This window comes from Mytilus californianus, unplaced genomic scaffold (assembly GCF_021869535.1).
Source record: "Mytilus californianus isolate M0D057914Y unplaced genomic scaffold, xbMytCali1.0.p SCAF_11, whole genome shotgun sequence".
NCBI lineage: Eukaryota > Metazoa > Mollusca > Bivalvia > Mytilida > Mytilidae > Mytilus > Mytilus californianus.
In genome coordinates, this window is record NW_026262593.1 from 14534915 (window position 1) to 14560187 (window position 25273).

At 32.9% G+C, this 25273-nt stretch overlaps 2 protein-coding genes across 3 annotated transcripts; both read right to left on the reverse strand.

The window, feature by feature from the left end:
- Positions 1-2158: 2158 nt before the first annotated feature.
- LOC127719629 (uncharacterized) lies at positions 2159-5375 on the reverse strand. The gene has a single exon (XM_052225850.1). The coding sequence runs from the start codon at positions 5346-5348 to the stop codon at positions 3588-3590; it is 1761 nt and encodes a 586-aa protein (XP_052081810.1). The 5' UTR covers positions 5349-5375; the 3' UTR covers positions 2159-3587.
- Positions 5376-13386: 8011 nt separating this feature from the next.
- Positions 13387-22885, reverse strand: LOC127719631 (carbohydrate sulfotransferase 12-like). Of its 2 annotated transcripts, none has more exons than XM_052225852.1 (5): positions 22791-22885; positions 20448-20607; positions 19615-19735; positions 16279-16382; positions 13387-14937 (listed from the first exon to the last, which is right to left on the reverse strand). In XM_052225852.1, the coding sequence occupies exons 3-5, from the start codon at positions 19718-19720 to the stop codon at positions 13852-13854; spliced, it is 1296 nt and encodes a 431-aa protein (XP_052081812.1). In that variant the 5' UTR covers positions 19721-19735; positions 20448-20607; positions 22791-22885; the 3' UTR covers positions 13387-13851. The 2 variants fall into 2 exon arrangements, with proteins under 2 accessions (XP_052081812.1, XP_052081811.1); XM_052225851.1 differs by lacking the exon at positions 22791-22885 and adding an exon at positions 20692-20812.
- Between the last annotated feature and the right edge of the window lie 2388 nt (positions 22886-25273).

Sequence of the window (25273 nt, forward strand, 5' to 3'; positions counted from 1 at the left end):
CAATCTTAAGTTCTACATTACTCAACCTTTAGTTTCCTGTTACTCACTGTTAAGCTTCCTGTTATTCAATGTTAAGCTTCCTGTTACTCAATCCTTAATTACTAAATGTTTAGTTTCCTTTTATTCAATGTTAAGCTTCCTGTTAATCAATCTTTAATTTCCTGTTTCTCAATCTTAAGTTCTCCATTATTCAACCTTTAGTTTCCTGTTACTCAATCTTTACTTTACTTTCACTCAATGTAACAGTAAGACTTATTTAGTGCCGATATCAGTCGTTCTTTCTCATAACTTTGTTTGAGCGGGTTTTGTGTAAGCAGCACATTCTTGCTAATGAAGTCCGTATTGTTTGAACGTAGACGAACTTTACGCATCAACAGAGTAAATTACTGCTGAGAAATAAGAAGATGGCATTTGGAAAGTTGAAATCATCACGTTTGTCATAAAATCTAGTTTAAAGTCGTCCATCTGTGTCAATATCGAGGAAAAGATCACGATATGAAGCAAACTTTCTAGTTCTAGGAGTATCATTAATATCAAGTTCACTGGGATTTAAAATGAATAGCACTAATTATCAAGCATTTTAAGACCGTGCAAAAGACCACACCAATCATACCATCCGAGACAATAGACAATAGATAGCGTGAATTGGTAGCGATAATAATTACATAACTGGTATTTTTCATAAGAATCCGTACTTTTGATTGGCTAAAAGCAATCGCGAGGAATTCAAAAATCAAATTGTATTTCTCAATAAAATTCGACATTCATGACTGCACGTTCTTTCAATGAAAACGTTTCTAAGATGCATAGGAAAACAAACGAAACTCGAGATATATCTCGAAATTTCATAGTTGAAGACAATGATTAAAATGTAATTATAAGAATTTAATGCTTCCATCGTGCGCACAATTTCAGTATGAAGTGCGGATGCACAGAAAATTAGTTCAACAATAGAAAATATTTATTTCAACTTTACTTCATTTTACAAAAATTTCAAATTTTATGTTGTCTGTTTAAGTTAAATGAATGCGAAAACCAGATAACAAATTATAGCCTATTAAAGCTCTCTGGCCAAAAAATAAGTTAAAAGAACTAAAAATCGTTTTGGTAAGTCCTGAAATAATAATTTCAAGAGCATTAGGGACAACATCGACAAATCAATGTAGACTAAAAAACTTAATTCACATAGTTTGGGGATGGGATGGATGTCAAACATGCTGCAAGTTTTGCAAGAAAAACTCAACGAAAATAACAGGCTTATAATTTGGAACGCCAGATGCGCATTTCGTCTGCATAAGACGCACCAGTAGCACTATAATCAAAACAGTTTGAAGGCTAACTCAAACTAAGTTGAAGAACACTACAAACAGAAAATTTCAAAAGTGAACTGTTTCATGGTATCTTTGTCATTGGAACCATAATTAAATGGTAGTTTTGAATTTTAGTGAAGCATAATACAGATCAACACAAGATTTGAAAGCCATCTAGATAGTGTCATGCTCTATACACACCAGTAACCCTTGTAACAACTTTAGAGGGGTCTGTACGTGGCCTGTGCAAGACTAAAGAGGCGGTCCAAATTTCAAGTCTTTTATCCTGGTCAATCCCTTTTACAGGACTTACCTATTGTATGTATTGCTAATTTGTTTTCGTCATGAACATGCATGAAATATTTGCCACTGAATGTTAAGCAACTAACAATCAATTATTGTTGATAAAACAACACTCATGATATTACATGCTAAACAGCATTAAAACATTCTTTACAGGCATATGCCTATACCAGTTAATCAATATTTTCCAAATCAAGTTGCAAGGGGGTGGGTGGGGTCCAGGAAAAATCTATGTGAATTAAAGTTTTTATCCTACATTGAACTTTTGATGTGGTCCCTAATTCTGTCAACTTTCAAAAATAATCAACCGTCGACAGTGGAACGTCGAAAAAGTCACACCGAGTTCACGAATGAAAACTTTTTGTTGCCATTAAAGCTATCATTAAAAGTAGTATGGCGGTAACATGAACATAAAACGATGATATTGTGTATGTAAATTTAACAATTGATATTTTAAGTAGTGTTATAAAAACACATTGGATCCAGGGAAATGACTGACCTTGCAAATATATCAACGATACATGTATTTAAGTAATGACATGCAATGATATAAAAACAGTTTATTATAAGCAATAAAACATGGCATGCTATTTAATATATATGATACATTTACAATTTATTTATTGAAACCCATAGTAACGGTAATAACAGTGGTTTGTGTATTTAAATCAATCAATCGAGCGGTCGGCCATATAACTACTATTACTAACCACTACTTACAGTACAGTTGAAAGATCACCATCAAATTAACTAGATTGCTGGTATTAATGACCATCCGTCGGGGCGGAGTGGTCTAAATAGTTCATCTAAAGTGATCACTAGACACTCAACTCTAAGGTTGCGAGTTCAGGGCCCGTTTGCATAAAGCTACTTGAGTTAAGATTTGGAATGGACGGATTTTTCTACATGTCCTACGATAAATTAGTTCTTAACTTAAGTGGGTTTATGCATAAGGGCCCTAATCCCGTTCGCGGCGAAATGTGTTCGACTCCGATCTTAATTGACAAGGAATACCTTTTCATGTCTAAGGTCGGTGGTTCTCTTCGAGTATTCAGGCTACCACCTCCAATAAAAACTTTCCGTCATAATATAACCAAAGTGGTTGAATTTGCGTTTATATACCAACAAACAAACACAACAAGATTTGTGTTCAAAATAAGATTAAGTTTGACATATTCGTTATCACTCAACAAAATGCTCATAGCTAAATCGACTTCGATACACGTGTTAAACATGTTCAATCTGCAAGCTCTGCAGTTTCCGTTGATGTGTCCCGAAAGAAACAATAATGGATATTATAATAATTGTGAAAAGTACAGCCTACAATGTATTGCACTGCTCATTTACCTGATGACTTCTTTTCAAAAAAATTTCAAATACAATGTAAATATAAAAAAGAAGATGTGGTATGATTGCCAATGAGACAACTCTCCACAAGAGACCAAATGACACAGAAATTAACAACTATAGATCACCGTACGGCCTTTTACTTACTAACTTAAACGATACTCTTTTATAATATAAATATAGTCTCTTGGTACCCAACTTTCATCTTGTATTCAATCGTTTTCCGTCACATTTAGATTGACATATAATTATCCTCTATGTGGCATTGGTCAAAATAAAGTGAACTTCTTTGAAAAATGAATACAATGGATTATGTTTGTAAGACATTTAAGCGTGAAAATCTATAGATGTGTCACCTAAGTACTTGCATATCTATATTTGTATATATTGATTCAAATTAGGGAATTCGAATCAAGTCCACCTTAAAGGATATATGAAATCTCTCATTTTATGTTTTTGCTGGAATTTAATGATAAAAGCTAGAGTTAAAACATTTACAAATTAAACATGATCTCTGTGTACCGGGATTTTTTACCATCTCCAGATATTGCATTGCAAAAATAAATGTTAGCGAGATTTCAAATAAATAAGATCCTTTAAATTTATTCCCAATGCACATAAATAATATTATCGATACACAATTTTATACATTGCGGCAAATTTTCCGTTCCGATTGCTTACCAGTAGAACGGAGTTTTCTTTGTCAATATAAATAGCTTGAGGACGTTCTAGTCCAACACTTTTCCCAAGTAGTATCCGAATTTTATTTCTATCAGGAGAAATAACTACAATGCAATGATTATCACTGCACGCGACGAAAATATTACCATATTTGTCCGTTGTTACGGTCTGAGGCCCTCTCATGTACTCATTTTGGTACGTCCACATCAACGTACCCGTTACAGAAACGCAATACAACAAATGTTTCTTAGGGTCTGTGTAGTAAATGCTGTCTGAACCGATGTGGAAGTTTTCTAGCCTCGACTTGATAGTTGTACTCTTGATCCTGTTTCCAAAGTAATCTAATTCCAGTAGCTCGTTGCCTTTCATGCCAACAAAAATAGCATAGTCATCACTACAAAGTCCCCATCCCGACTTTTGTAATGGAATCGTGTCTATAATATCCCCATTCATACAGTTAATAAGTTTCACTTCATTTTGGTCGGGATATGTGACAGCGATGGTTGTTCCATCTAACTGAGTTACGTCCCATGGATCGCCAGTTATTTTTATTTCTTTTAGATATTTCCCTAAAGCGTTGAATAAATAGAGATGACCATTTTTGTAGGACGACTCGGCCACCATTATTTTTTTGTCGATTAACCTAATAATACTAGAAATTATACCAAGTTGTCCAACAGGAATTGATATTTTCCTATGAAAAAGTAGTGAGATTTTCCTTACATCAATTTCGTGTCGAATTGCTTCAGGGATTTGAGTTAGTGATGTTTTACCGCTTTTTAAAGTAATTTCTCTTGATGATCTTGGTGTTGTAAGAGATCTAGATCGAACCACTGGATGTAAAGCAGATTTATGCGCAGTCACTACATTTATTTTACCGAACGATGTAATTTTACTCATGATGAGTTTGACACTGGGGGAAGTTTCAAAAGAAATATCCACATCTACGGTCGTATCACTCGTTTGCAAGTACTGCAAGTAACTTTTGCTTGATTCCAGCTGGGATTCTGTATGTCTAATGCCATTGAATGCTTGTATATCAGTGGCATGCAATTTTATGCCCTTCAGATCTTTTTGTAGTGAAACCAAATTATCGCGCCTCTCGTTTACTTCTCGAAGAACAGCATCAATCTTTGAGTTCTCGAGAGATTCAATTACTTGTAAATCGTTTGATATTTTGTCCTCCAGTTTGTCTAAATGTTCGTTAAACTGTGTTCTTAATGTCAATATTTCACTTTTAATTCGTGCTTCTTCCTCTGTGATTCTATTCAAATTATTAGACCGACTTCTTGCCACCTTTTCTAAGTCTCCTAGCACACCTTCGATATCTCTATCAAGTTCATGAAAGGCAGACGACGACTTGACTGAAGCAGCCACACTTTCTAACGGCGTCACATCGATACATTTATGATGGTCAGTAAGGACACACTGCATACAACATTGGACCTTATGAGATGGGCAATATAGTTCTAATTTCCGTTTGTGCTCGGTACAGTCGGGGTTGATCGTGTGAATGAAAGATGGAAGTTTTTCATACTGATTGGCGTCTATTGTTGTATGACCACGTGACATTTTCATCCGTTTGTGGTGGTCAACACAATCATCACAAAGTCCTTCTTCACACTCTAAGCACCATCTAGTTGATTTAGACTTTTTACGACTTATTGAGCATGGACCACAGAAAAGCTCCATGTTTTCAGTTGCCATGTTGATGGGAACATCTACCTTATTTGGAACTCTGTCAAATAAGATAAAAATATTGATATTCATAATCAAACCAATTAAGAAAGTTACAGTCTTGTCGGCACAGTTCGTTTGATTTCTTTAAGTCATAAAAATGATATTCTTAAATCAGATTTTAAAAATACATAGTTTATTTTTGCAGTCTATATTGTATATGTATTATACGAGCTCTGACATTTAATTTCAGAATTTTTGCTTAAGTAATCACAAAGTCGTCCATTATGTCTAATGATCAAAATATTAGCAAGCTAAATAATTGGTAACTGTTTGACCATTGGGCAGCAACTTGTCAGATACTCTGTTCGTAATTCTAATAACATCATTTTAATAGTTTGGTCAAGTATCAATTTTAGATGAAAATAGTTGTAAAAATTAGAAAAAATAAGATAAAACAGAACTTTTGCGGCCAAAAATTTATTGAAAAGCAGCATTTCAGTTGAATCATTAAATGACTACTTTTGCATCCTTTCAGATTTAAAAAAAGAAGAAATCGCTAATTGACAATGTAAAAGAAATCTTAAATATGACTGTCTTCGCTTACCTTGATTTTAACATGAAAACACACACAATTGATCTTGTAATTATTTATTTAAAACTAAATGTGTTTTGTTATCTGAGCGATTTCAACGACACTTGTGAAAAAGACGTAATTAAATCGTTAATGTTTTGTATTTAAGCTTGATTGATTGAAATAGATTCGTTCCGTTGAAAAGAACAAGTCAAATGAATAACCGCATATGAAAGTGTTTCTGTATATTGTTACTTTTAAAATTTTACACAAAGGTAACAACGTAAAACATTTCAACCGAACAATTACAGAGAGCGAATGAGGTAAAGCGACGTTAACAACTTTCACAGATAATAAGATCCGTAAAGTAACATTGGTTAGTTTGTCGAAAAGCTCGTGTTAGAGTTTACTTGATTCAGAATAGTAATGTTTTCTTGGTATATAACACATCGTTGCGGGATAAAGCGGTACTAGGAACCTATAATATACTGTTATATCTCATTGATCTCATAATGTGAGGAAATAAAATCAAGATTCTTTAATATTTTTTTATTAGAGACTCACGATCCTTTCCATAAATGACATTTTCACTTTCTAAGGCTGCTGCAAAGATATGTCCTCCTTTTCCGACACAACCTTTTTTCATGTGGTAAATAACTCATGCACCCGTCTTCCTTGTACCCTGCTTCAAATTTCGTTTGATTAACAGCTGTCAAGTCAGGAATATTCTGCGAACTCCACTTTGGAAATAACAAAACGAAAAGCGATTAAATTGACACTCAACTGTATATAAACAATCACGATGGCAAATTAACAAATTGTGCATAAGATTAAAGCAGAGTATATCTACTACTAAGTACAAATCAGACTACTTTACTTAAACATTTAATCACGTGATATACGGGAAAATAGCATGTATTTGTGAAAAGTTATTTTTATTAAAGGCGACAACTTCAAAAAGACACAACTACAACTAACTACACTTATCATATTACTTGATATGTATAGTTTTTGTATTTTCTGCTCCATCAATGACACCTGTTATAATACTCGTGTTAAAATCTAACAAATGTAAGTCATGGTCATTAAAAAGGTCGGATACCATAGAAGATTGTCATCTTACTTTTATCATACCATTATCGTTAAGCCATGGCGGTACATTTCAATTTACTTTATTGCAAATATGGCCGTTTGTGAAATTCGAAAAAAAAACATGTGAAGGATTCCTCTGGACAGAAGATACTAGACTCCATCAGTTACGAAAGAAAATACACGAGCAATTAAAAAATATCCCAAAAACACATTACAGAAAATAAAGCAAAGAATAAGAACCAAATGCAAGAGCAGTGAAAGTGAAATGCACATGTAGCATTAACGCGTACGGTTTCCAATTAAACTGTTAATTAATGTTGTCTCTTGAGTGACGAGGGTAATAAATTCCTCGATTTAATTCACGTCGTGTACAACCGGCTTTTGCCTTGATCATGTTTTGAATTTGATTATTATTTTATTAACAGCAAAAATGTTATTTATTGAATGAATGAATAAATATTTTATTGCAGAAGCAAACATAATGCTATAGCAAAATAACATAATATAAAATGACAATGATGACAGTAAACAGAGAATAACACAATAAAGTCAAAGCAAGCACAGAACTACAACTGTTATGCAATTATAATTTGTGATCTTAGCTTCCATGCCGCATTAAGAAATTTACACAATTGTTTTGGTTGAATTCTATGAGCTAGCTTGCAAAAGAAATGCAAGTATTCTATTATTTGGCCACGAACAATAATACTTAGGTAAAAACTGTAGCCTCAATGATCTATAGGCAGGACAAACCAATACAAAATAATACTCATTTTCTATACAATTCATATAACAACATGTACATATACGATTTTCTCTTGCAATATTGTCAAAACGACCAACTTCTATATTCAGTTTTCATGTTCCACTACGTAGTGTAGTGAGTAAATTACTATTAATCATAATTTAAGTAATCCTCTAGAAAAAAATCATTTTTTAATTTTCTATATACATCTGTAAACACAGTTTTTCACAATCATTCAAAATAGCGAACCAGTTCTGGTAGTATTGATCGTTTTTCGACATTTTATATATTCAAAAGAAATATTAATGTTCTCTTGGTCATTTCATACAAAGTTTAGACCTAAACTGAAAAGTAAATCGCGCACATTTGAAACCCAGTTTCTCTTACCATTTGAAGCATCAATACGTACATTTTTATAAATATCTTATTAGGATTATTATATGTTATATGCAACCAAAACTTTATAAGTCTATGTTTTCTTAAAATGAACATAGGTAAATGACCAAGTTCACCACATAAAAAGGCGATTGGTACATTTTTACCAAGTTTTAATACAAAACGATAGATTATGAACGAGTTCTTTGTCATTGGCTCGATGAAATTCCCAAATTTCAGACGCATAGTTAAGTATAGAGGCCACCACACTATTAAACAAAAAACATGCTCGACTTTTTCAATATAAACTCGCTTGAGAGTGTCGAATAAGGAAGAAAATGCCTTGCTCCTTGCTGAGAAATCCTCTTCTGAGAGTGCAAGAACAAAACTATTCATAGTTTGAATAGGTTATTAATCATGAAAATGAATATGATATGAAAACTCTCTGTGATATACTAAAATATATAGATCTAAACATTTTATTTAGCTATTCGTATCATCAGGTTAAAACAAAATGTTCTAAATGCTCGAGATTAAAAAATATTTGAACATCCATAACCTGAAACAAACGTTCAACAGATGACAAAAAAAAAAAAAAAAAAGGAACAAAAATATAGTAAAACCCGGTAAAGGAACAAAATATAGTAAAACCCGGTCAAGGAACCAGAGCTATGCATGAGTTTTTCTCAGTCAATTAACACAATGTATAATATCTCTCCCATGAAGACAATTAAAACAGGATATATCGTTACCTGTAATGTAGATATTATTCAATACCAAGATATAATATAAATAATATCACTGACTTTTTTACATATTACAATTTCTAAAAAATCAAAAACGAAGTAGACGAAAAAGGTATGATTTCAACTTGACAGTCACAAACGTTAAATGACGACGATGGTCCTATTACTGTGTATACATAACAACTTGTGCGATTTACTGGAGTACCAGTATCTTATAATAAGCTGACTTTAATGTTTAATAGTTGGTAAATGCACTATCCAGGTGTCTCAATGTCTGTATTGCATAGTTTTACGACATGTAGATCTAGATAGGCAAAAGGGGTGTTTTGCAAGCACGTCAATCTGGTTTAACCCTCTCAAATTGTATGCATAGGACATCATTCGTAAATATAAATTAACATGCAGACATCTTATACGTTCAGGTATTTCACATCCAATCTTTTATGGTAATATTCTTTACACAGCACAAAAATGTCGGCATTCACCTCAAAAGCTAATCAAACTTTTAAACAGACTTATTCGGAAGGGATATAATTACGATACTGTTCTCAAGTCATTAAGGATTGCATATTTTGGTATTGACATTGATTCACTCATAGGGTTTTTGCATCGGAAATAAACACATTTATTCTAAAACCAGTTGTTGACATGGGTTATGTTCTTCTCATATATTTTATGATGGTATGATACTAAACCCCTAACAAGAGGGATTGTACTTGATTTTCATATGATGAAGACATAATCTTTCAATCAGTTTAATTGAGGTCTGGAGCTGGAATGTCAGTAACTGCTAGTAGTCCTTTGTTAATTTATGTATCATTGTCATTTTGCTTCGTTTCTTTTGTTACCTATTCTGACATCGGACTCGGACTTCTTTTTACTGTGTGTATCGCTGTGTGTTTTTTTATTCTACATTGGCTAGAGGTATAGGGGGAGGGTTGAGATCTCACAAAACATGTTTAACCCCGCCGCATTTTTGCGCCTTTCCCAAGTCAGGAGCCTCTGGCCTTTGCTAGTCTTGTATGTTTTTTTTAATTTTAGTTCATTTATATGTTTTGGAGTTTAGTATGACGTCCGTTTTCACTGAACTAGTACACATTTTTATTTAGGGGCCAGCTGAGGACCATCTCCGGGTGCGGGATTTTCTCGCTGCGTTGAAGACCCATTGGTGGCCTTCGTCTGTTATTTGCTCTTTGGCCGGGTTGTTTTCTCTTTGACATATTCCCCATTTCCATTCTCAATTTTATTTTATAGACCAAGTTAGGCTATCTGGACCACGTGGTGCTCGTTGTGGTTTTTGTATGTCTTTTTCAGATGAGTCGAGTGGAGATTACTGATGTGGTCTGTTGTATTTAACATTGCATACAACACTCTTGCTATATCAATAAACTCATCATAGATACAGGATTAAAATTTGTACGCCAGACGCGCGTTTTGTCTACAAAAGATTCGTCAGTGACGCTTGAATAAAGTTTAAAATGCCAAATAAAGTACGAAGTTGACGAGAATTAAGGATCCAAAAGTCCAATAGGTTTTAAAATGTCCTGTACCAAGTCAGCAATTAGGGATCCAAAAGTCCAAAAGGTCATAAAATTTCCTGTACCAAGTCAGGAAACTGGCCATTGTTATATTATAGTCCGTTTCTGTGTGTGTTACATTTTAATGTTGTGTTTCTGTTGTGTCGTAGTTCTCCTCTTATATTTGATGTGTTTCCCTCAGTTTTAGTTTGTAACCCGGATTTGTTTTTTTCTCAATCGATTTATGAATTTCGAACAGCGGTATACTACTGTTGCCTTTATTTTGCAAAGCTTTTACAGCTAAGGTATTCTATTCCTAGGGTAGATAATCCATAGTATTTATATAATAGCACTATCTCTATTGTAGGTTACCTATGAACGGTATGTCGATTGGCTATTTGTGTTGTTAGTTTTCTGTCTCATTGACGTATCTACCGTTTTGATTTTTCGCATATTTAAGCTGTCACAACATCATTTAAAAAGTAATATGAACAACATAAGCTGTATGTGTTTCAGATATATAATGTATATGGTTCTGGTATTCTAATTCATTCTATAAGCGTTTACACTGCAACGACTCGTACCTGGATACAAATGCTTAATGAGACGCGTTTCAATCCTTGTATTGATTAACAAATGGATAGTTTCTGCTTTCAAAACAGCTAGCAAGATAGAGTATATGAATGCATGTTCATTAAAAAGTGTGATGTTATTTGTTTGAAGCGGTTCTGGGTGAAAAATATTGTCTTTTATTCATAAGGATCTAATCTTGAAGAATACATATCTTAATTATGATATCAATCAAATGTGAATTTATAAATTCCTCATAATCATAAAATTATAATTTGTCGATATTCATAAGTATTCTGTAATGTGTGTTTTTAATTGTTTTATGATTCTACTTATCTTTGCCAATACAACAACTCTCCATAAAATACCAAAATGACAAGAATGTTAACAACTGAAGGTCAATGTTCGACCTTCTACAATATGCTAATTCAATACCGTTTGCATGGTATGGACAGGTTCAAAAGACTCCGGTTTACAAAATGTACAATCCTTTGTTTTTTGTGTGTTTTTTGCTGTGTGTGTACTGAATTGTGCCATGGATGGATGGCCCGTGTCCTTTGTTTTTCTAATCATTCAAAATAGAAGACATGATTTAACTATTAATATAAAAAAAAGTTTGTCAGACATAACAAAATGACATCTTCTGCACTGATTTGGGACATGAACATATAAATGTTGCAGGGTTTGAATTTCTCAATCAAAGGTGCAATAGCATAACAATAAAAAAAAACTATCATGTGAAATACTTATTTGATTTTTAAGTAACAAGTGTGGACACAGACTTGTGTTGTCAGATTAGTGAACTTTTATAATGACTTACGCAGGGGATGATTCTGCAGAGTGCCTAAAGGCGTAGATACCATTAAAAAATCGAAATTTTGTTACGTTGTTTTGTTGGTAAATATGGAAACCGTTTTACATTGAAAAATTAAATAGATACCTAAGGAAATAACAAAACATTAACAACGAAGGACAACTCTCAGAAGAAACACTTGAAAATTACCTTGACTGATATCATTCTTCAAAAATGTTGCATATTTGATTTTATCATGCATAGACTCCCAAGACCAAACTGAAATTTAAATGATTGAGATAAAAATAAAATTTGAAAGCATCTTTGAACGATGAATTTAATGCAAGAAAAAAGTGTGGATACTTCGGAATATCAGTGAAAAATTTGATAATGATACTGAGAATGCAATGAATAAGTTTAGCATCTTTTCTATCTTGTGAGTAACATCTAATGTAACATTTTGCAGTGGAAGACATTTGTATAAGCTTTGCATTTGGTATTTGTTTTCATCATGACTAAAGGCGTAGATACCATTAAAAAATCGAAATTTTGTTACGTTGTTTTGTTGGTAAATATGGAAACCGTTTTACATTGAAAAATTAAATAGATACCTAAGGAAATAACAAAACATTAACAACGAAGGACAACTCTCAGAAGAAACACTTGAAAATTACCTTGACTGATATCATTCTTCAAAAATGTTGCATATTTGATTTTATCATGCATAGACTCCCAAGACCAAACTGAAATTTAAATGATTGAGATAAAAATAAAATTTGAAAGCATCTTTGAACGATGAATTTAATGCAAGAAAAAAGTGTGGATACTTCGGAATATCAGTGAAAAATTTGATAATGATACTGAGAATGCAATGAATAAGTTTAGCATCTTTTCTATCTTGTGAGTAACATCTAATGTAACATTTTGCAGTGGAAGACATTTGTATAAGCTTTGCATTTGGTATTTGTTTTCATCATGACTCCTAAAACCAAACTTGAATTTAAAGGATTTAAGAAAAACAAAAGCTGATCAAATCTCTTGAAATATTTTTAAATTAAAAAAAAAGCCAACAACATAAAATGTCAATTTAATTGACAAAAAAGTCATTTTGAACAAGTTTTTAGTATTTGTTTTAAAAAGATTTAAGGTAAATTTTGGCCAACTAGCTTAATACGTATATGAGGAATCTGATGTTCAGTAGTTGTCGTTTGTTGATGTGGTTCATAAGTGTTTCTCGTTTCTCGTTTTTTATATAGATTAGACCGTTGGTTTTCCCGTTTGAATGGTTTTACACTAGTAATTTTTTGAGGCCCTTTATAGCTTAATGTTCGGTGTGAGCCAAGGCTCCGTGTTGAAGACCGTACTGTGACCTATAATGATTTACTTTTATAAATTTTGACTTGGATGGAGAGTTGTCTCATTGGCACTCATACAACATCTTCTTATATCTATAGGTACTTGTACACCATTGGCTTTCGTAATGTGGCTTTGAACATTCCTGATTAAAGGTAGATCAAGAAAAGTACTTTGGACGCACCAATTTGTTTTTGAAGAATTTCTATTTGACTTATTCAACCTCTTGATTCAGAGATTTTGTTGGTACACACATGTATATGATATAAGATTTCACTGAAACTAAATTAAAACAACGTTAAATCAATTTACAGAAACTTTTGTATATACTTTAATCCATATTCAAAATTAAGATTGAACTGGGACACTTTGCTGGATACCAGTAATTTTTAATCGACAAATGCATCCGCACTTTATATACTGAGTAAATAATGTTTAGCAACACAAATTTTTGATTCTATGTTTGAATAACAAAATTTACTTTTTAAAATAATAATTGATAAATATTGTAACAACGAAAATAAACCATAAGGTATAATATTCATTCAACATAATATATTTATTTCCTCAACTTTAGATTCAATTTAAAATCTAATAGATGTTGCTAAACTTTTTTACCCAGACGTATATTTGTGCGGTAATGAAGCATTACATTATCAAATACATTGTATTCGTTGAACTTAACATGTAATCAACTTTTATAAAAAGATCATGGTTTGCAGTCTAAAGTAAAGTTTTAAACCGAAAAGTAACCGAGCACTTTCGGTATTATACTAGAAACACATCAGTCATTATGTTGGATCTATTTCCGAATAACGATTTTGGAAAAGGATCATATCCAAATAATTTGAAGTCATTATGATACACATTCTGCAACTTGTACATTAAAGTAAGAGGAATAGTGTTATACGCTTGTATAAAAAGTTTCCGTCTTTGTACTGAAAGATTGTCCTTTTTGGATATTTGGTGTGTGGTCGAAATAATAGTTAGTAATTTTGATAACAATATGTGTTGCGATTCTTTCTTATTTAAGGGGATAGATTTATTCTCAGAAATTATCCCCCTATACTGTAGCTTCCTCCAAATTCGTTGCAAACCAGTATACGGATTCATGCATTTTTTAGACTCGTGTCGAAAAGCAATAAAAGCTTGAACTGTATCATAAATGGCATCATATTTATACTCATCGCTAAAATTTTGTGTAATGTAAGGGCTTGAGTTTATTTGAAATTTAGCAAAAATATTGACTGTATCATTTAGAAAATTTTCCATTTTGCCAATATAATGATAATTGACTTGACATGGTCTACAGATGGAATGGATGGGTATAAAATGATCGTCTAATTTTTCTATTGGGGTTTGAATGATGTATTCCACAAGGTCTCTGAAAGTAACAGCACTACCACACGAGGGGTTTTTACCAACTGTTTTCATAATTATGACACCTAGTGTTTTCCAAAAATACGGATTAGGTGAATATAATTTATCAATGTACGCTGACAAAATTCGTGAATAAGGATTTCTAGTGAACATGAAACTTCTGGTTTCTGTTAATATGTTATACGTTCCATTCAAACTATGCTTTGCACACGAAACACGATATTTGCTCTGTTCATCCTGTGGTTTTATACGAAATGGGGATAATTTAATGTTTCTTTGTAAATAGGCGAGAAGGCGCTTCCAAAATGTTGATCCTCCCTTATAAACTCTACAATAAGCAAGTTGCTTGCTGAATAGAGGCATTATACTGTTCTTAAAAACGGCATCCATTTTAGTTTCATTAAGACTTTCTGCATCGCAAAGATCTTTTGGGAAATGGTAACCATCTTTCCAAGACCTCTTTGTAATATCTGTCTAAAAAGAAAATGAAAATAGTCTTTGATCGTTTTCTTTCAATCGATTTATGACTTTTGAACAGCAGTATACCACTGTTGCCTTTATTTGAGAGCGTTGTCGAATACTAGTATAATATTATTACCAAATTGAATATTATAATGACTAGAAGGACTATTTTGCCATACAAATATTTTTTTTATATAAAAAACCTTATTTTGCTTTTTGTTTTCCCCGTTTTGAGTAATAAGCATGTTTCGGAATCTATCATACAGTGTGGTGAAATATATACTTATCAGTCAATCAAGCATTTCATTATCATATAAATGTATTACAATGTGAAGTTAGCAGTATCCTTTAACTTTTTTTTTTACTTTCCGCTATATAGATGATGTTCTTTCACTAAATAATTCAAAATTTGGTGACTATGTTGAACGCATCTATCCCATTGAACTTAAGATAAAGGATACAACAGATACAGTTAAGTCTGCCTCATATCTTGACTTACATCTAGAAATTGACAATGAGGGTCGGTTGAAATAAAAACTTTACAACAAAATAGATGATTTCAGCTTCCCAATTGTGAACTTTCCATTTCTATGTAGCAACATTCCAGTAGCGCCTGCATACGGAGTATATATCTCCCCGTTGATACGATATTCCAGGGCTTGTATTTCCTATCATGATTTCCTCGATAGAGGGTTGCTGCTCACAAGGAAGCTATTACACCAAGAGTTCCAAGTGGTGAAGTTGAAATCATCCCTTCGTAAGTTTTACGGACACCATCACGAGTTGGTTGACCGTTATGGTATATCCGTTTCACGAATGATAGCGGATATGTTCCTAATGTCGTCACTACGATCCCGCTCCGTTCCCTCTTTCCGAATGTGACCTACCGAATTAGACTTATTACCGGGTTTGTACTAACATAAGTAACACGACGAGTGCCACATGTGAAGCAGGATCTGCTTACCCTTCGGGAGCACCTGATATCTCCACCAGTTTTTGGAGTGGTTCGTGTTGCTCAGTCTTTAGTTGTCTATGCTTTGTTTTGTGTACTATTGTTTATTTGTCGGTCTTTTTCTTTTTTAGCCATGACGTTGTCAGTTTATTTTCGCCTTATGAGTTTGAATGTCCCTCTGGTATCTTTCGCCTCTCTTTTATCGTAGGACATGTAGAAAAAACCGTCCGTTCGGAAAAAAATCTTAACTTAAGTAGTTTTAAGCATATCAGCCGTGACTAACTGGGTGGGGGTGCATTAATTGTCAATATATATATTTTAATTCATACTTCATTAGTGCTCATTCAATCAAAATCAGACGATTACAGCAAATTTACTATGTTCAGTTATGTGCTCCTCACCTCTGTTGTATGATGTTGATAATTCAATACGAGATAGGAGTCGTGTTTGGTGAATTTAGAATGATTGTGATACCACGTTAAATACTCCTTCACACCTTGTTCACCTAAAAAAGATTAAAAAACATATGTTATAGGCCAAGTTAAGAAAGCAAATTGTGTGACAAGTGGTAAAGTTCTTTGAAAATTTGAATTTTCCATTAAATTAGAACAATGCATATTTTAAGAAACAATGCAAAAAATGTTTTTATTTTAATATTCTACTGTATGCAAATTGCCGTTTTCATGCTGAACTGATACCTGGCAAACAAATTTAAATTTCATCACGATACCATAAAGTAGTAAATGAGTCTGAGATATGAATCAAGTGTTCGTTTTACTTGAAATAAAAGCCCCTTATTAGCATAACCCTGCCTCTGCCTATTATGTCAAATTCTATTGCTGTTACGGGCAAATGTTCTCTCGATTTACAAAATTACGAGTGTAGCAATCTCGACTTACACCAATAAATCGGTATAAATAATTGATGTAAACTATTTTGAATGTTAGTAGATTCAGTTTGCGATTTACATTTCAACCTCTTAACAGTGCACATCAATGTTAGTTACCGCCTACGAAGAGAACAAATTCAATCCTATAACGTTGTAATCCACGTTTATTGAAAAATCCCTTTCAACTTTCAAATTAGTGTAAAATTGAAAAACATCATGCATATTTCATGCTGTTTTGTCGCAGTACATTGTCTGTTGTGCAGTTGGAAAACCCTGATGTATCAATCCTGGACTGCCGTTGTGTTGAGTGAACCAGCAGTATTTTGCCTGTCCCTTGCAGATTAAGATTTATGGGACCACTGCGAAAGTAGCGAGATTGTGTTCCATTTGACATTATATTGTCGTGCAATTGCACCCTCGGACTCTAAGACTTAAGGACGTTTAAGAGCGATATTCCGTGCAGCTATTGAAACTTAAAAAGAGAGGAGATACAAAGAGTGCAATACAAATCCACCAAAACAGACAATACCTAGGCAAAAAACCCCGAGGAAACGAATGTTAACAATATAGAAGCATTATACAGAAAAGTAAAGAGTTAGCAATACGAAACTCACCTATAACCGGCGAAAACGCGGGTGCTGTGGAGGGGTAAGCAGTTCCTTGTCCTCTGGTGGTTTCCGCAGTTTTACTCATAGCAAGTTAAAATGTCGCATTCGTTTCACATTGCATGTGAAGTTACCGTCACAGGGAGTACTAATTACCAAGAAAAAGCAAAGGATGCAAAAATGTATGCAACGTTTATGATTTAACGTGGATTACAACGTTATAGGATTGAATTTGCTCTCTTCGTAGGCGGTAACTAACATTGATGTGCACTGTTAAGAGGTTGAAATGTAAATCGCAAACTGAATCTACTAACATTCAAAAGAGTTTACATCAATTATTTATACCGATTTATTGGTGTAAGTCGAGATTGCTACACTCGTAATTTTATAAATCGAGTGAAGCGGTTTTGTCAAGATCAAGAAACAGAGGACGGAATAGTGGTTAACAAAAGTGAAACATATCCGTGGACATCGATCCATGACCCATATATTCCATAAAGCTCGATGCACATTGCATGTGAAGTTACCGTCACCGGGAGTACTAATTACCAAGAAAAAGTAAAGGATGTAAAAATGTATGCAACGTTTATGATTTATTTAGTGGAAATCTAGAAGAATAAAAAAAAGTATAATAAAAATACCGAACTCAATTTGTGATTTCCAGTTATTCTAAATCTCAAAGTGGAACATTAGCTTATAAACAAACACACTTGTTCTCTTAATTGCCACAGCTGAAATGTGTCATAATGCATGTAGCAAATTTATCGAGCGGTTTACATAAGAATTTGAAACTTCTGTTCGATGAAATGGAAATCACCAGTAGAACTTCATATAAATACATTTTAGTTCATATACTACCTTTAGTGGTATTTTAAGGGGTTTTTTTTTTCAATATTCGTGGACAATGATTTTCCTTTCCTTATGATTTGTTTTTCTTCTTTTTCTTCTTTTCCTTCTTTTCCTTATTTATCGTTCTTGTTATTTAACTTTAGTTTTCATTTTCAATTTACATTTTATCAACCGGAGAGCAAGTCTCATAATGGTATCGATGTTATTATTCTGGTCATGTGATTTTTTTCAACTAGAAAATTGACATTTTCAGCAACGGCAATGACGCCACGAAATCGAAGGCGTAAAGACATTTTATATATTTACCATGCTCGACCAAATATATCATTTGATACGGCAGGTTTGAATCTTCACTACGTTATTCGTTTAAGGCTGAACATGTAAAATGTCCTTGATAATTTGATTGGCAAAGATAAAAAAGTGCCGCGGCAGTCACACAAGCAAAAACATATATTCTATGGTTTATTTATGACATGTGTGTGCCCTCTGTCGGTAGAAAAACGCTTCGGAGGCATCTAATATACCAAAACAGTTAGTATTTTTTATACGTATATTTTCAAATAAAAATGCAGCGAGTTACTTCTACACTTCAAATAGAGATGTATCTGTTGAAACTTTTTTTCCCAAACGTTCGGTAATATAATGTCTGATAAGTGGAAATTCCTAATATTTTCCCATATAAAAGGTCTCAGCATTAACAAACCACGTAATGATTATCAACAATGAAGAAAACATTTTATAATGATTAAGATTATAACACAATGTTGACTGCTGTACCACAATTTTTTACCATTTCAACCGATTATGTCTGTTTGGTTTGCTCACACATTGTTGTCAATACAATTGAATTTTATGCGACTGTCATACAAGTGAGAGGTTTAGCTAGCTATAAAACTAGATTTAATCCACCATTTTCTACATAAGGAAATGCCTGTATCAAGAGAGTAATATGACAGTTGTTTTCCAATCGTTCAAATGTTTTTGAGCGTTTGATTTTGCCATTTGACAAGGGACTTTCCGTTTTGAATTTTCCTTGGAGTACAGTATTTTTGATATTTTACTTTTTAACAATATCATGCGTCCGAAGCTCATTTCTAAATTTACCTTTATCAGTAACACTTAAACTCAAAGTTTTGAAATGTCTGGATGTATGAATAACTGAAAACATGAGAAACTATAATACCATTAGGCACCACAATAGCCAAATTCATATAAGGTCAACTTACCCGAGGGAGTTGAAAGGTTGAATCAACTAAGAAATAAACATACCCTACAACTTAATAAAAACTAGCAAGGAATTCATGTGTAAAAATGACGGTTACAATTTTGATTGGTATATACATCAATGAATTCTTTTCTTTGATATAAGGATATGTTAAACAAATATAATTTACCTCGAAACATTAGTAGTATATTCAATGTTGTTAAAATACCACACCAGACTAAAAGCATTAAAAACACACGGAAAAAGTTTCGAGCCATCAATCCATTTACAATCATATTGCTTTTTAAAATCTGAAATGCAAAAACATATTTTAAAGTTATCAAATTAAAAAAAAAGAAATTGGACTAGAGAGGTGAGATATTTTGAAAGACAAACCTATACATTTGCGAGTAAATTATCAATGTAAAAAACAAAACTAATAAAACTTTGACTGATTTCGTCTGATAATAAATCAAAGATACCAGGATTAAAATTTTGTACGCCAGACGCGCGATTTGTCTACTAAAGACTCATCAGTGACGTTCGAATGCAAAAAGTTAAATAGGCTAAAATAAAGATCAAAGGTATAGAGTATTGAATAAGACATCGTTATATTCTCGGTGAAAAAATATGTTAGTAAACTGATTGACACGATATATCCTAGAACACTTGGAGACCCTTTTGTCATTTCACAATGATCAAATTCATAACTGTATATGGTTATTAGACTGAAATCTATCATATTATATCGTAATAACTATCCATCAAACATTAAACATCATTTTGATTAAAGATCATGCATTCATTTGTCAGAATACTTGAAACAATGAATAGATTACTAGGAATTTTTGTAACTAGTATATATCATTTGATTTATACTTTCCAAGCAAGTTATTATGCATTAAATAACAGTCTCTAGGTATTCTCTTTACTTTTGATTATCAATAACGAACCAAACAATTTTTCCCTTTGTAACAAATATATTCTCAAGAATTTAAACAATAATACACCCTTGACTCTCACCTTTTTTCGGTTTGAAAGCTACTGATACATGTTAGTCCAGAAAACTCGTCGAACGCAAAAATATTGATAAGTATTAATTACTTATAGCAACATAATAGAGGAGTCAACTGAAACGTCTGCTTATTATTTTCCAGTGCTTTGTTTTCTGTATAGATATGTGCTGTAAACAAACCAAAACTAATAAATCAACGGTTTTCATGAGTTGTGCTGATTGAAGGGAGCGACAATTGTCGAAACTGCTTACCATGATAGGAGAACCATTACTACGTTCAACGTCTCTCAGATAGTTTGTTTGACTTAATTACATCGCCAAACTGACAAAGTAAAGAGAAGATCGAAGTCAGTAAAGAGAACTATTGAAGTTAGTAATGAGAACTGAGCTATAAATATATAAGTTTTTTAAATAATCGTGATGAGTTATTTTAATTGTAATGACCCAAATACAAAGGTGGGTGTATATCCTTCAGCGTGACAAATCTATGTTGTTTGTTTGAAACCAAACAAGTTAACCTAATAACTACATATGAAAATAATTTTAATAGTTACATATATAGATCAGTAGTCCTTTTTGACATGGGATCTTTTTAAGTGCAACTAACATGAGCAATGCATTTTGTAGCTGATCCACATTCCCGATAATAGAATTTGTTTGGTGTTTCAAGAAAAAATATCTCAACATGCTTAAATAATTCATGAACTTTTTCCTTGATTCTTGAATTCTGTAAAAAAAAAAAAAACCACCAGTTTGGTTAATTATATGTATGTCTTAATAATTAAACTAATACAAACGTATTTAGAATATATCTTTATGATTTGTCATTGAAATTACACATTTTATGGGTGTTATGTTTTTACCAATCTTTTAATATAACTCAAACTTGTGTCAATCCTCTGGAAAAGACCAGTGGCAATAAGAAAGACATAAGAACTATCCTTTTTAGAAAGTCTTCTTTTTAGAAAGTGTCGAATGTTCAAAAACACTTTTTACGGAAAACAAATGTAAAAATAAAAAAGAAGATGTGGTATGATTGCCAATGAGACAACTCTCCACAAGAGACCAAATGACACAGAAATTAACAACTATAGGTCACCGTACGGCCTTCAACAAAGCCCATACCGCACAGTCAGCTATAAAAGGCCCCGAAATGACAATGTAAAACAATTCAAACGAGAAAAGTAACGGCCTTATTTATGTACAAAAAATGAACGAAAAACAAATATGTAACATATAAACAAACGACAACCACTGAATTACAGGCTCCTGACTTGGGACAGGCACATACATACATAATGGGGCGGGGTTAAACATGTTAGCGGGATCCCAACCCTCCCCCTTACCTGGGACAGTGGTGTAACAGTACAACATAAGAACGAACTATAAAAATCAGTTGAAAGAGGCTTAACTCATCAGATGGATAAAAATACAAATACTACAAATACAAGTGGGCGTGGCCGGGTACTTGTACACCCAAACAACAAAAAGACACTAAGTACAGATCTGAGAGTACTCGCAATTACTGACAGCTAGTTCTAAGCCACTAACAACTAATAAAAAAAATCATGCATCTAAGACTAAATATAAAAGTCAATCCTCTGAAGATGACCAGTAGCGATTAGAAAGCTATGTGAGTAAAACAATTTTGTAAACTTTTGCTCTCGATGGGTGTTTAGATAAAAGAATGCTTTTACATTAAAAAACATCTCTTAACTTTTAAAGTCTTGTTTTCATACAGACAAAACCTGTGCATCAATCTCGTGTCTGAATATATAGTTATAAAAGGATTGAAAGGATTACTTTGTTCTGACGAATAATAAAGATATATCAAATGAATAAAATGTCCCAAACAAAAGCAAGAACCGGTTGATCCTTTGAAAATAATTGATAAAAAAGAAAAAAAAAATCTAAAATACTGGACAATACACTAGACCATATCAATCACAAAAACCAGCTTCTCCGAAATCTAACTACCATACAAACAAGGAATAACAACATCAAGCATGTATATTAATGGTGATGAACATTATTTATAAACATGCAGATATGTGACGTATCATTCAAATTTATGAATATACTTCGGCAGCATTTGATATTAATTGACTTATGTGTGTATGCATTTGTAGTGATTCTTAAGTATCTCTACGACTGTATTTCTATGATTATGAAACTTACACTATAATAGATCATTAGATGAGCATATAAGAAACCCTCCTGTATAGATATTTGCTGTAAAAACAAAACTGATAATAGTTTACATGAGTTCTGCTGATTAAAATGGAGTGACAAATGGTCTAATCAAAATGTTTTTTGATTTCTCTGAAAATCTAAATGTCTAAACTGCTTACCAGGATAGGATAGCCATTAATACGCTCAACTTTCTCTCAGATAGATTGCTTTCCTTAATTATCACGCCAAACTGAGATAGTAAAGAAAACTGACCTATAAATATATATACTTTTTAAACTAATCGTGGTTTGTAATTTTAATTATAATGACCCTAATACAAATAAGAGTGTATAACAATAATTATATGTCTTTTAGCGTGACTGATTGCAATCTATGTTGTTTGTTTGAAATAAAACAAATCAACCTAGTATTTGCGTATATATATCAGTAACCTTTATTTTCAAATGGGACATTTCTAAGTGCAATGAACATTAAAAATGTATTTTATAGTTGATTCAAATTTCTGATAATATAATTTTGTTCGGTGTTCCTAAACAAAACAAAAATAAATTTGATTTCCTTAATTATCTCGCCCAACTGACAAACTAAAGAGAACTATTGAAGTCAGTAAAGAGAACTTTCGTGGTAAGCAGTTAAGACATTAAGATTTTCAGAGAAATCAAAAAACATTTTGTATTAAAACTTTGATCAGCAAAATGTTTTTTTTATAAAAAACCATTGATTTATAGTGCCTTACAAGATTTTGTGAGGTAGACGAAATTGACCTTAAAACGATCCTATTGTATTTTGATGTCCAAACATAGGCATATTGGGCGTATTTTGACTGTATTAACTGACTACTTTTATTTAGGATTAATTGTAATTTTTTGTTGTTAAGATAAACAATAACTTTACCTGGCGTAAAATGTATTTCGGCATTTCTCTTCGAAAAATGACTTGTTTAATGGAATAAAACGCCTGATTTGTAAACTTTCTCTTTTTTCTAGCGAATAAGATATTAAAAAATATTTTATCTTCTCTATATGTGGACAATTTTGTTAAAATATAAGAAGTGGCAATTCTTACCTTTCATACCTTTAGTTTCATTTGATAAAAAATAATACGGACTCGTCCAGTGTCCAGTTTGAAGGTCATTTAAGTTACTGTACACATTCATGTAAGTTCTGATTTAATCAATATACATGTATGAAAAAAATAAACAGTTTGAAGGTAAACTACACAATTGTTTCACTAGTGTCAAGCTATCCAGCAATTCTTTTTATTAAAAGCTGTCCTGCAATTCGTCATCCTGCAATTTCGTTTGGAAAACTACTTGAGCGACAATTTCATTTTTCTTTAAAATCATAGTTTTTGACTTTTTTGTTCGAAAACAAGATTTTTATATCCCATTAACAAAATTCTAACTTTAGTTTGCAGATTTCTAACTAATATTTACGGTTTTCTAATTAGTATTTACAATAAAAAAAAACCATGATGACAATTCAAACAAAGTATTATCTGTTTGGGTCCAGGATGTGATTCATATTAACGCATGTTAAACCCATATTTGCGATTTTCAAAACTCATCTTAACGATCGACTAAAAATATAGAATGTTCATGTAAATGAAATTTTTCATGGTATACCGACAATACAACTTCTATTTGAAACTGGATCACCCACTTTCCAACCCATTGCCTCGGCAGTTCTGTATGGCTAGGGATTATAGACTCTGCTCTAATGAATAGATAATGGATAGTAATACGGCGGGACGGTAAAGAATTTCTGGGTTAAGCATTCTTAAAGGCCGGAAACTTCGTCCGCAACACGGGGAAAAAAACCTAATTCGATAAAATACGCATTGGCGACACCCACTATCCAACCCATTGTCTCGGTTGTTCTTTATGGCTAGTGATTATAGAGGCTGCCATAATCAATAGCTATTAGATAGTACTACAACGTGAGGGTAAAGAATTTTCTGGGGTAAGCATTCTTAAAGGCCGAAAATTTCGTCCGTAACACGGAAAAAAGTCAAATTTGATAAAATACGCATTGGGCAATTTCCAACCCATTGCCTCGGCATTTCTGTATGGCTAGGGGTTAAAGACTCTGCTCTAATGAATAGCTATTGGATAGAACTACAGCGGGAGGGTAAAGAATTTCTGGGTTAAGCATTCTTAAAGGCCGAAAATTTCGTCCGAAACATGGAAATAAAGCCTAATTCGATAAAGTACGCATTGGCGACACCCACTTTCCAACCCATTGTCTCGGTTGTTTTTTATGGCTAGGGATTATAGACGCTGCCATAATCAATAGCTATTAGATAGAACTACAACGTGATGGTATAGAATTTCTGGGGAAGGCATTCTTAAAGGCCGAAAATTTCGTCCGTAACACGGAAATAAAGCCTATTTCGATACAATACGCATTGGGCAATTTCCAACCCATTGCCTCGGCAGTTCTGTATGGCTAGGGGTTATAGACTCTGCTCTAATGAATAGCTATTGGATAGAACTACAGCGGGAGGGTAAAGAATTTCTGGGTTAAGCATTCTTAAAGGCCGGAAACTTCGTCCGAAACATGGAAATAAAGCCTTATTCGATAAAGTACGCATTGGAGACACCCACTTTCGTACCCATTGTCTCGGTTGTTTTTTATAGCTA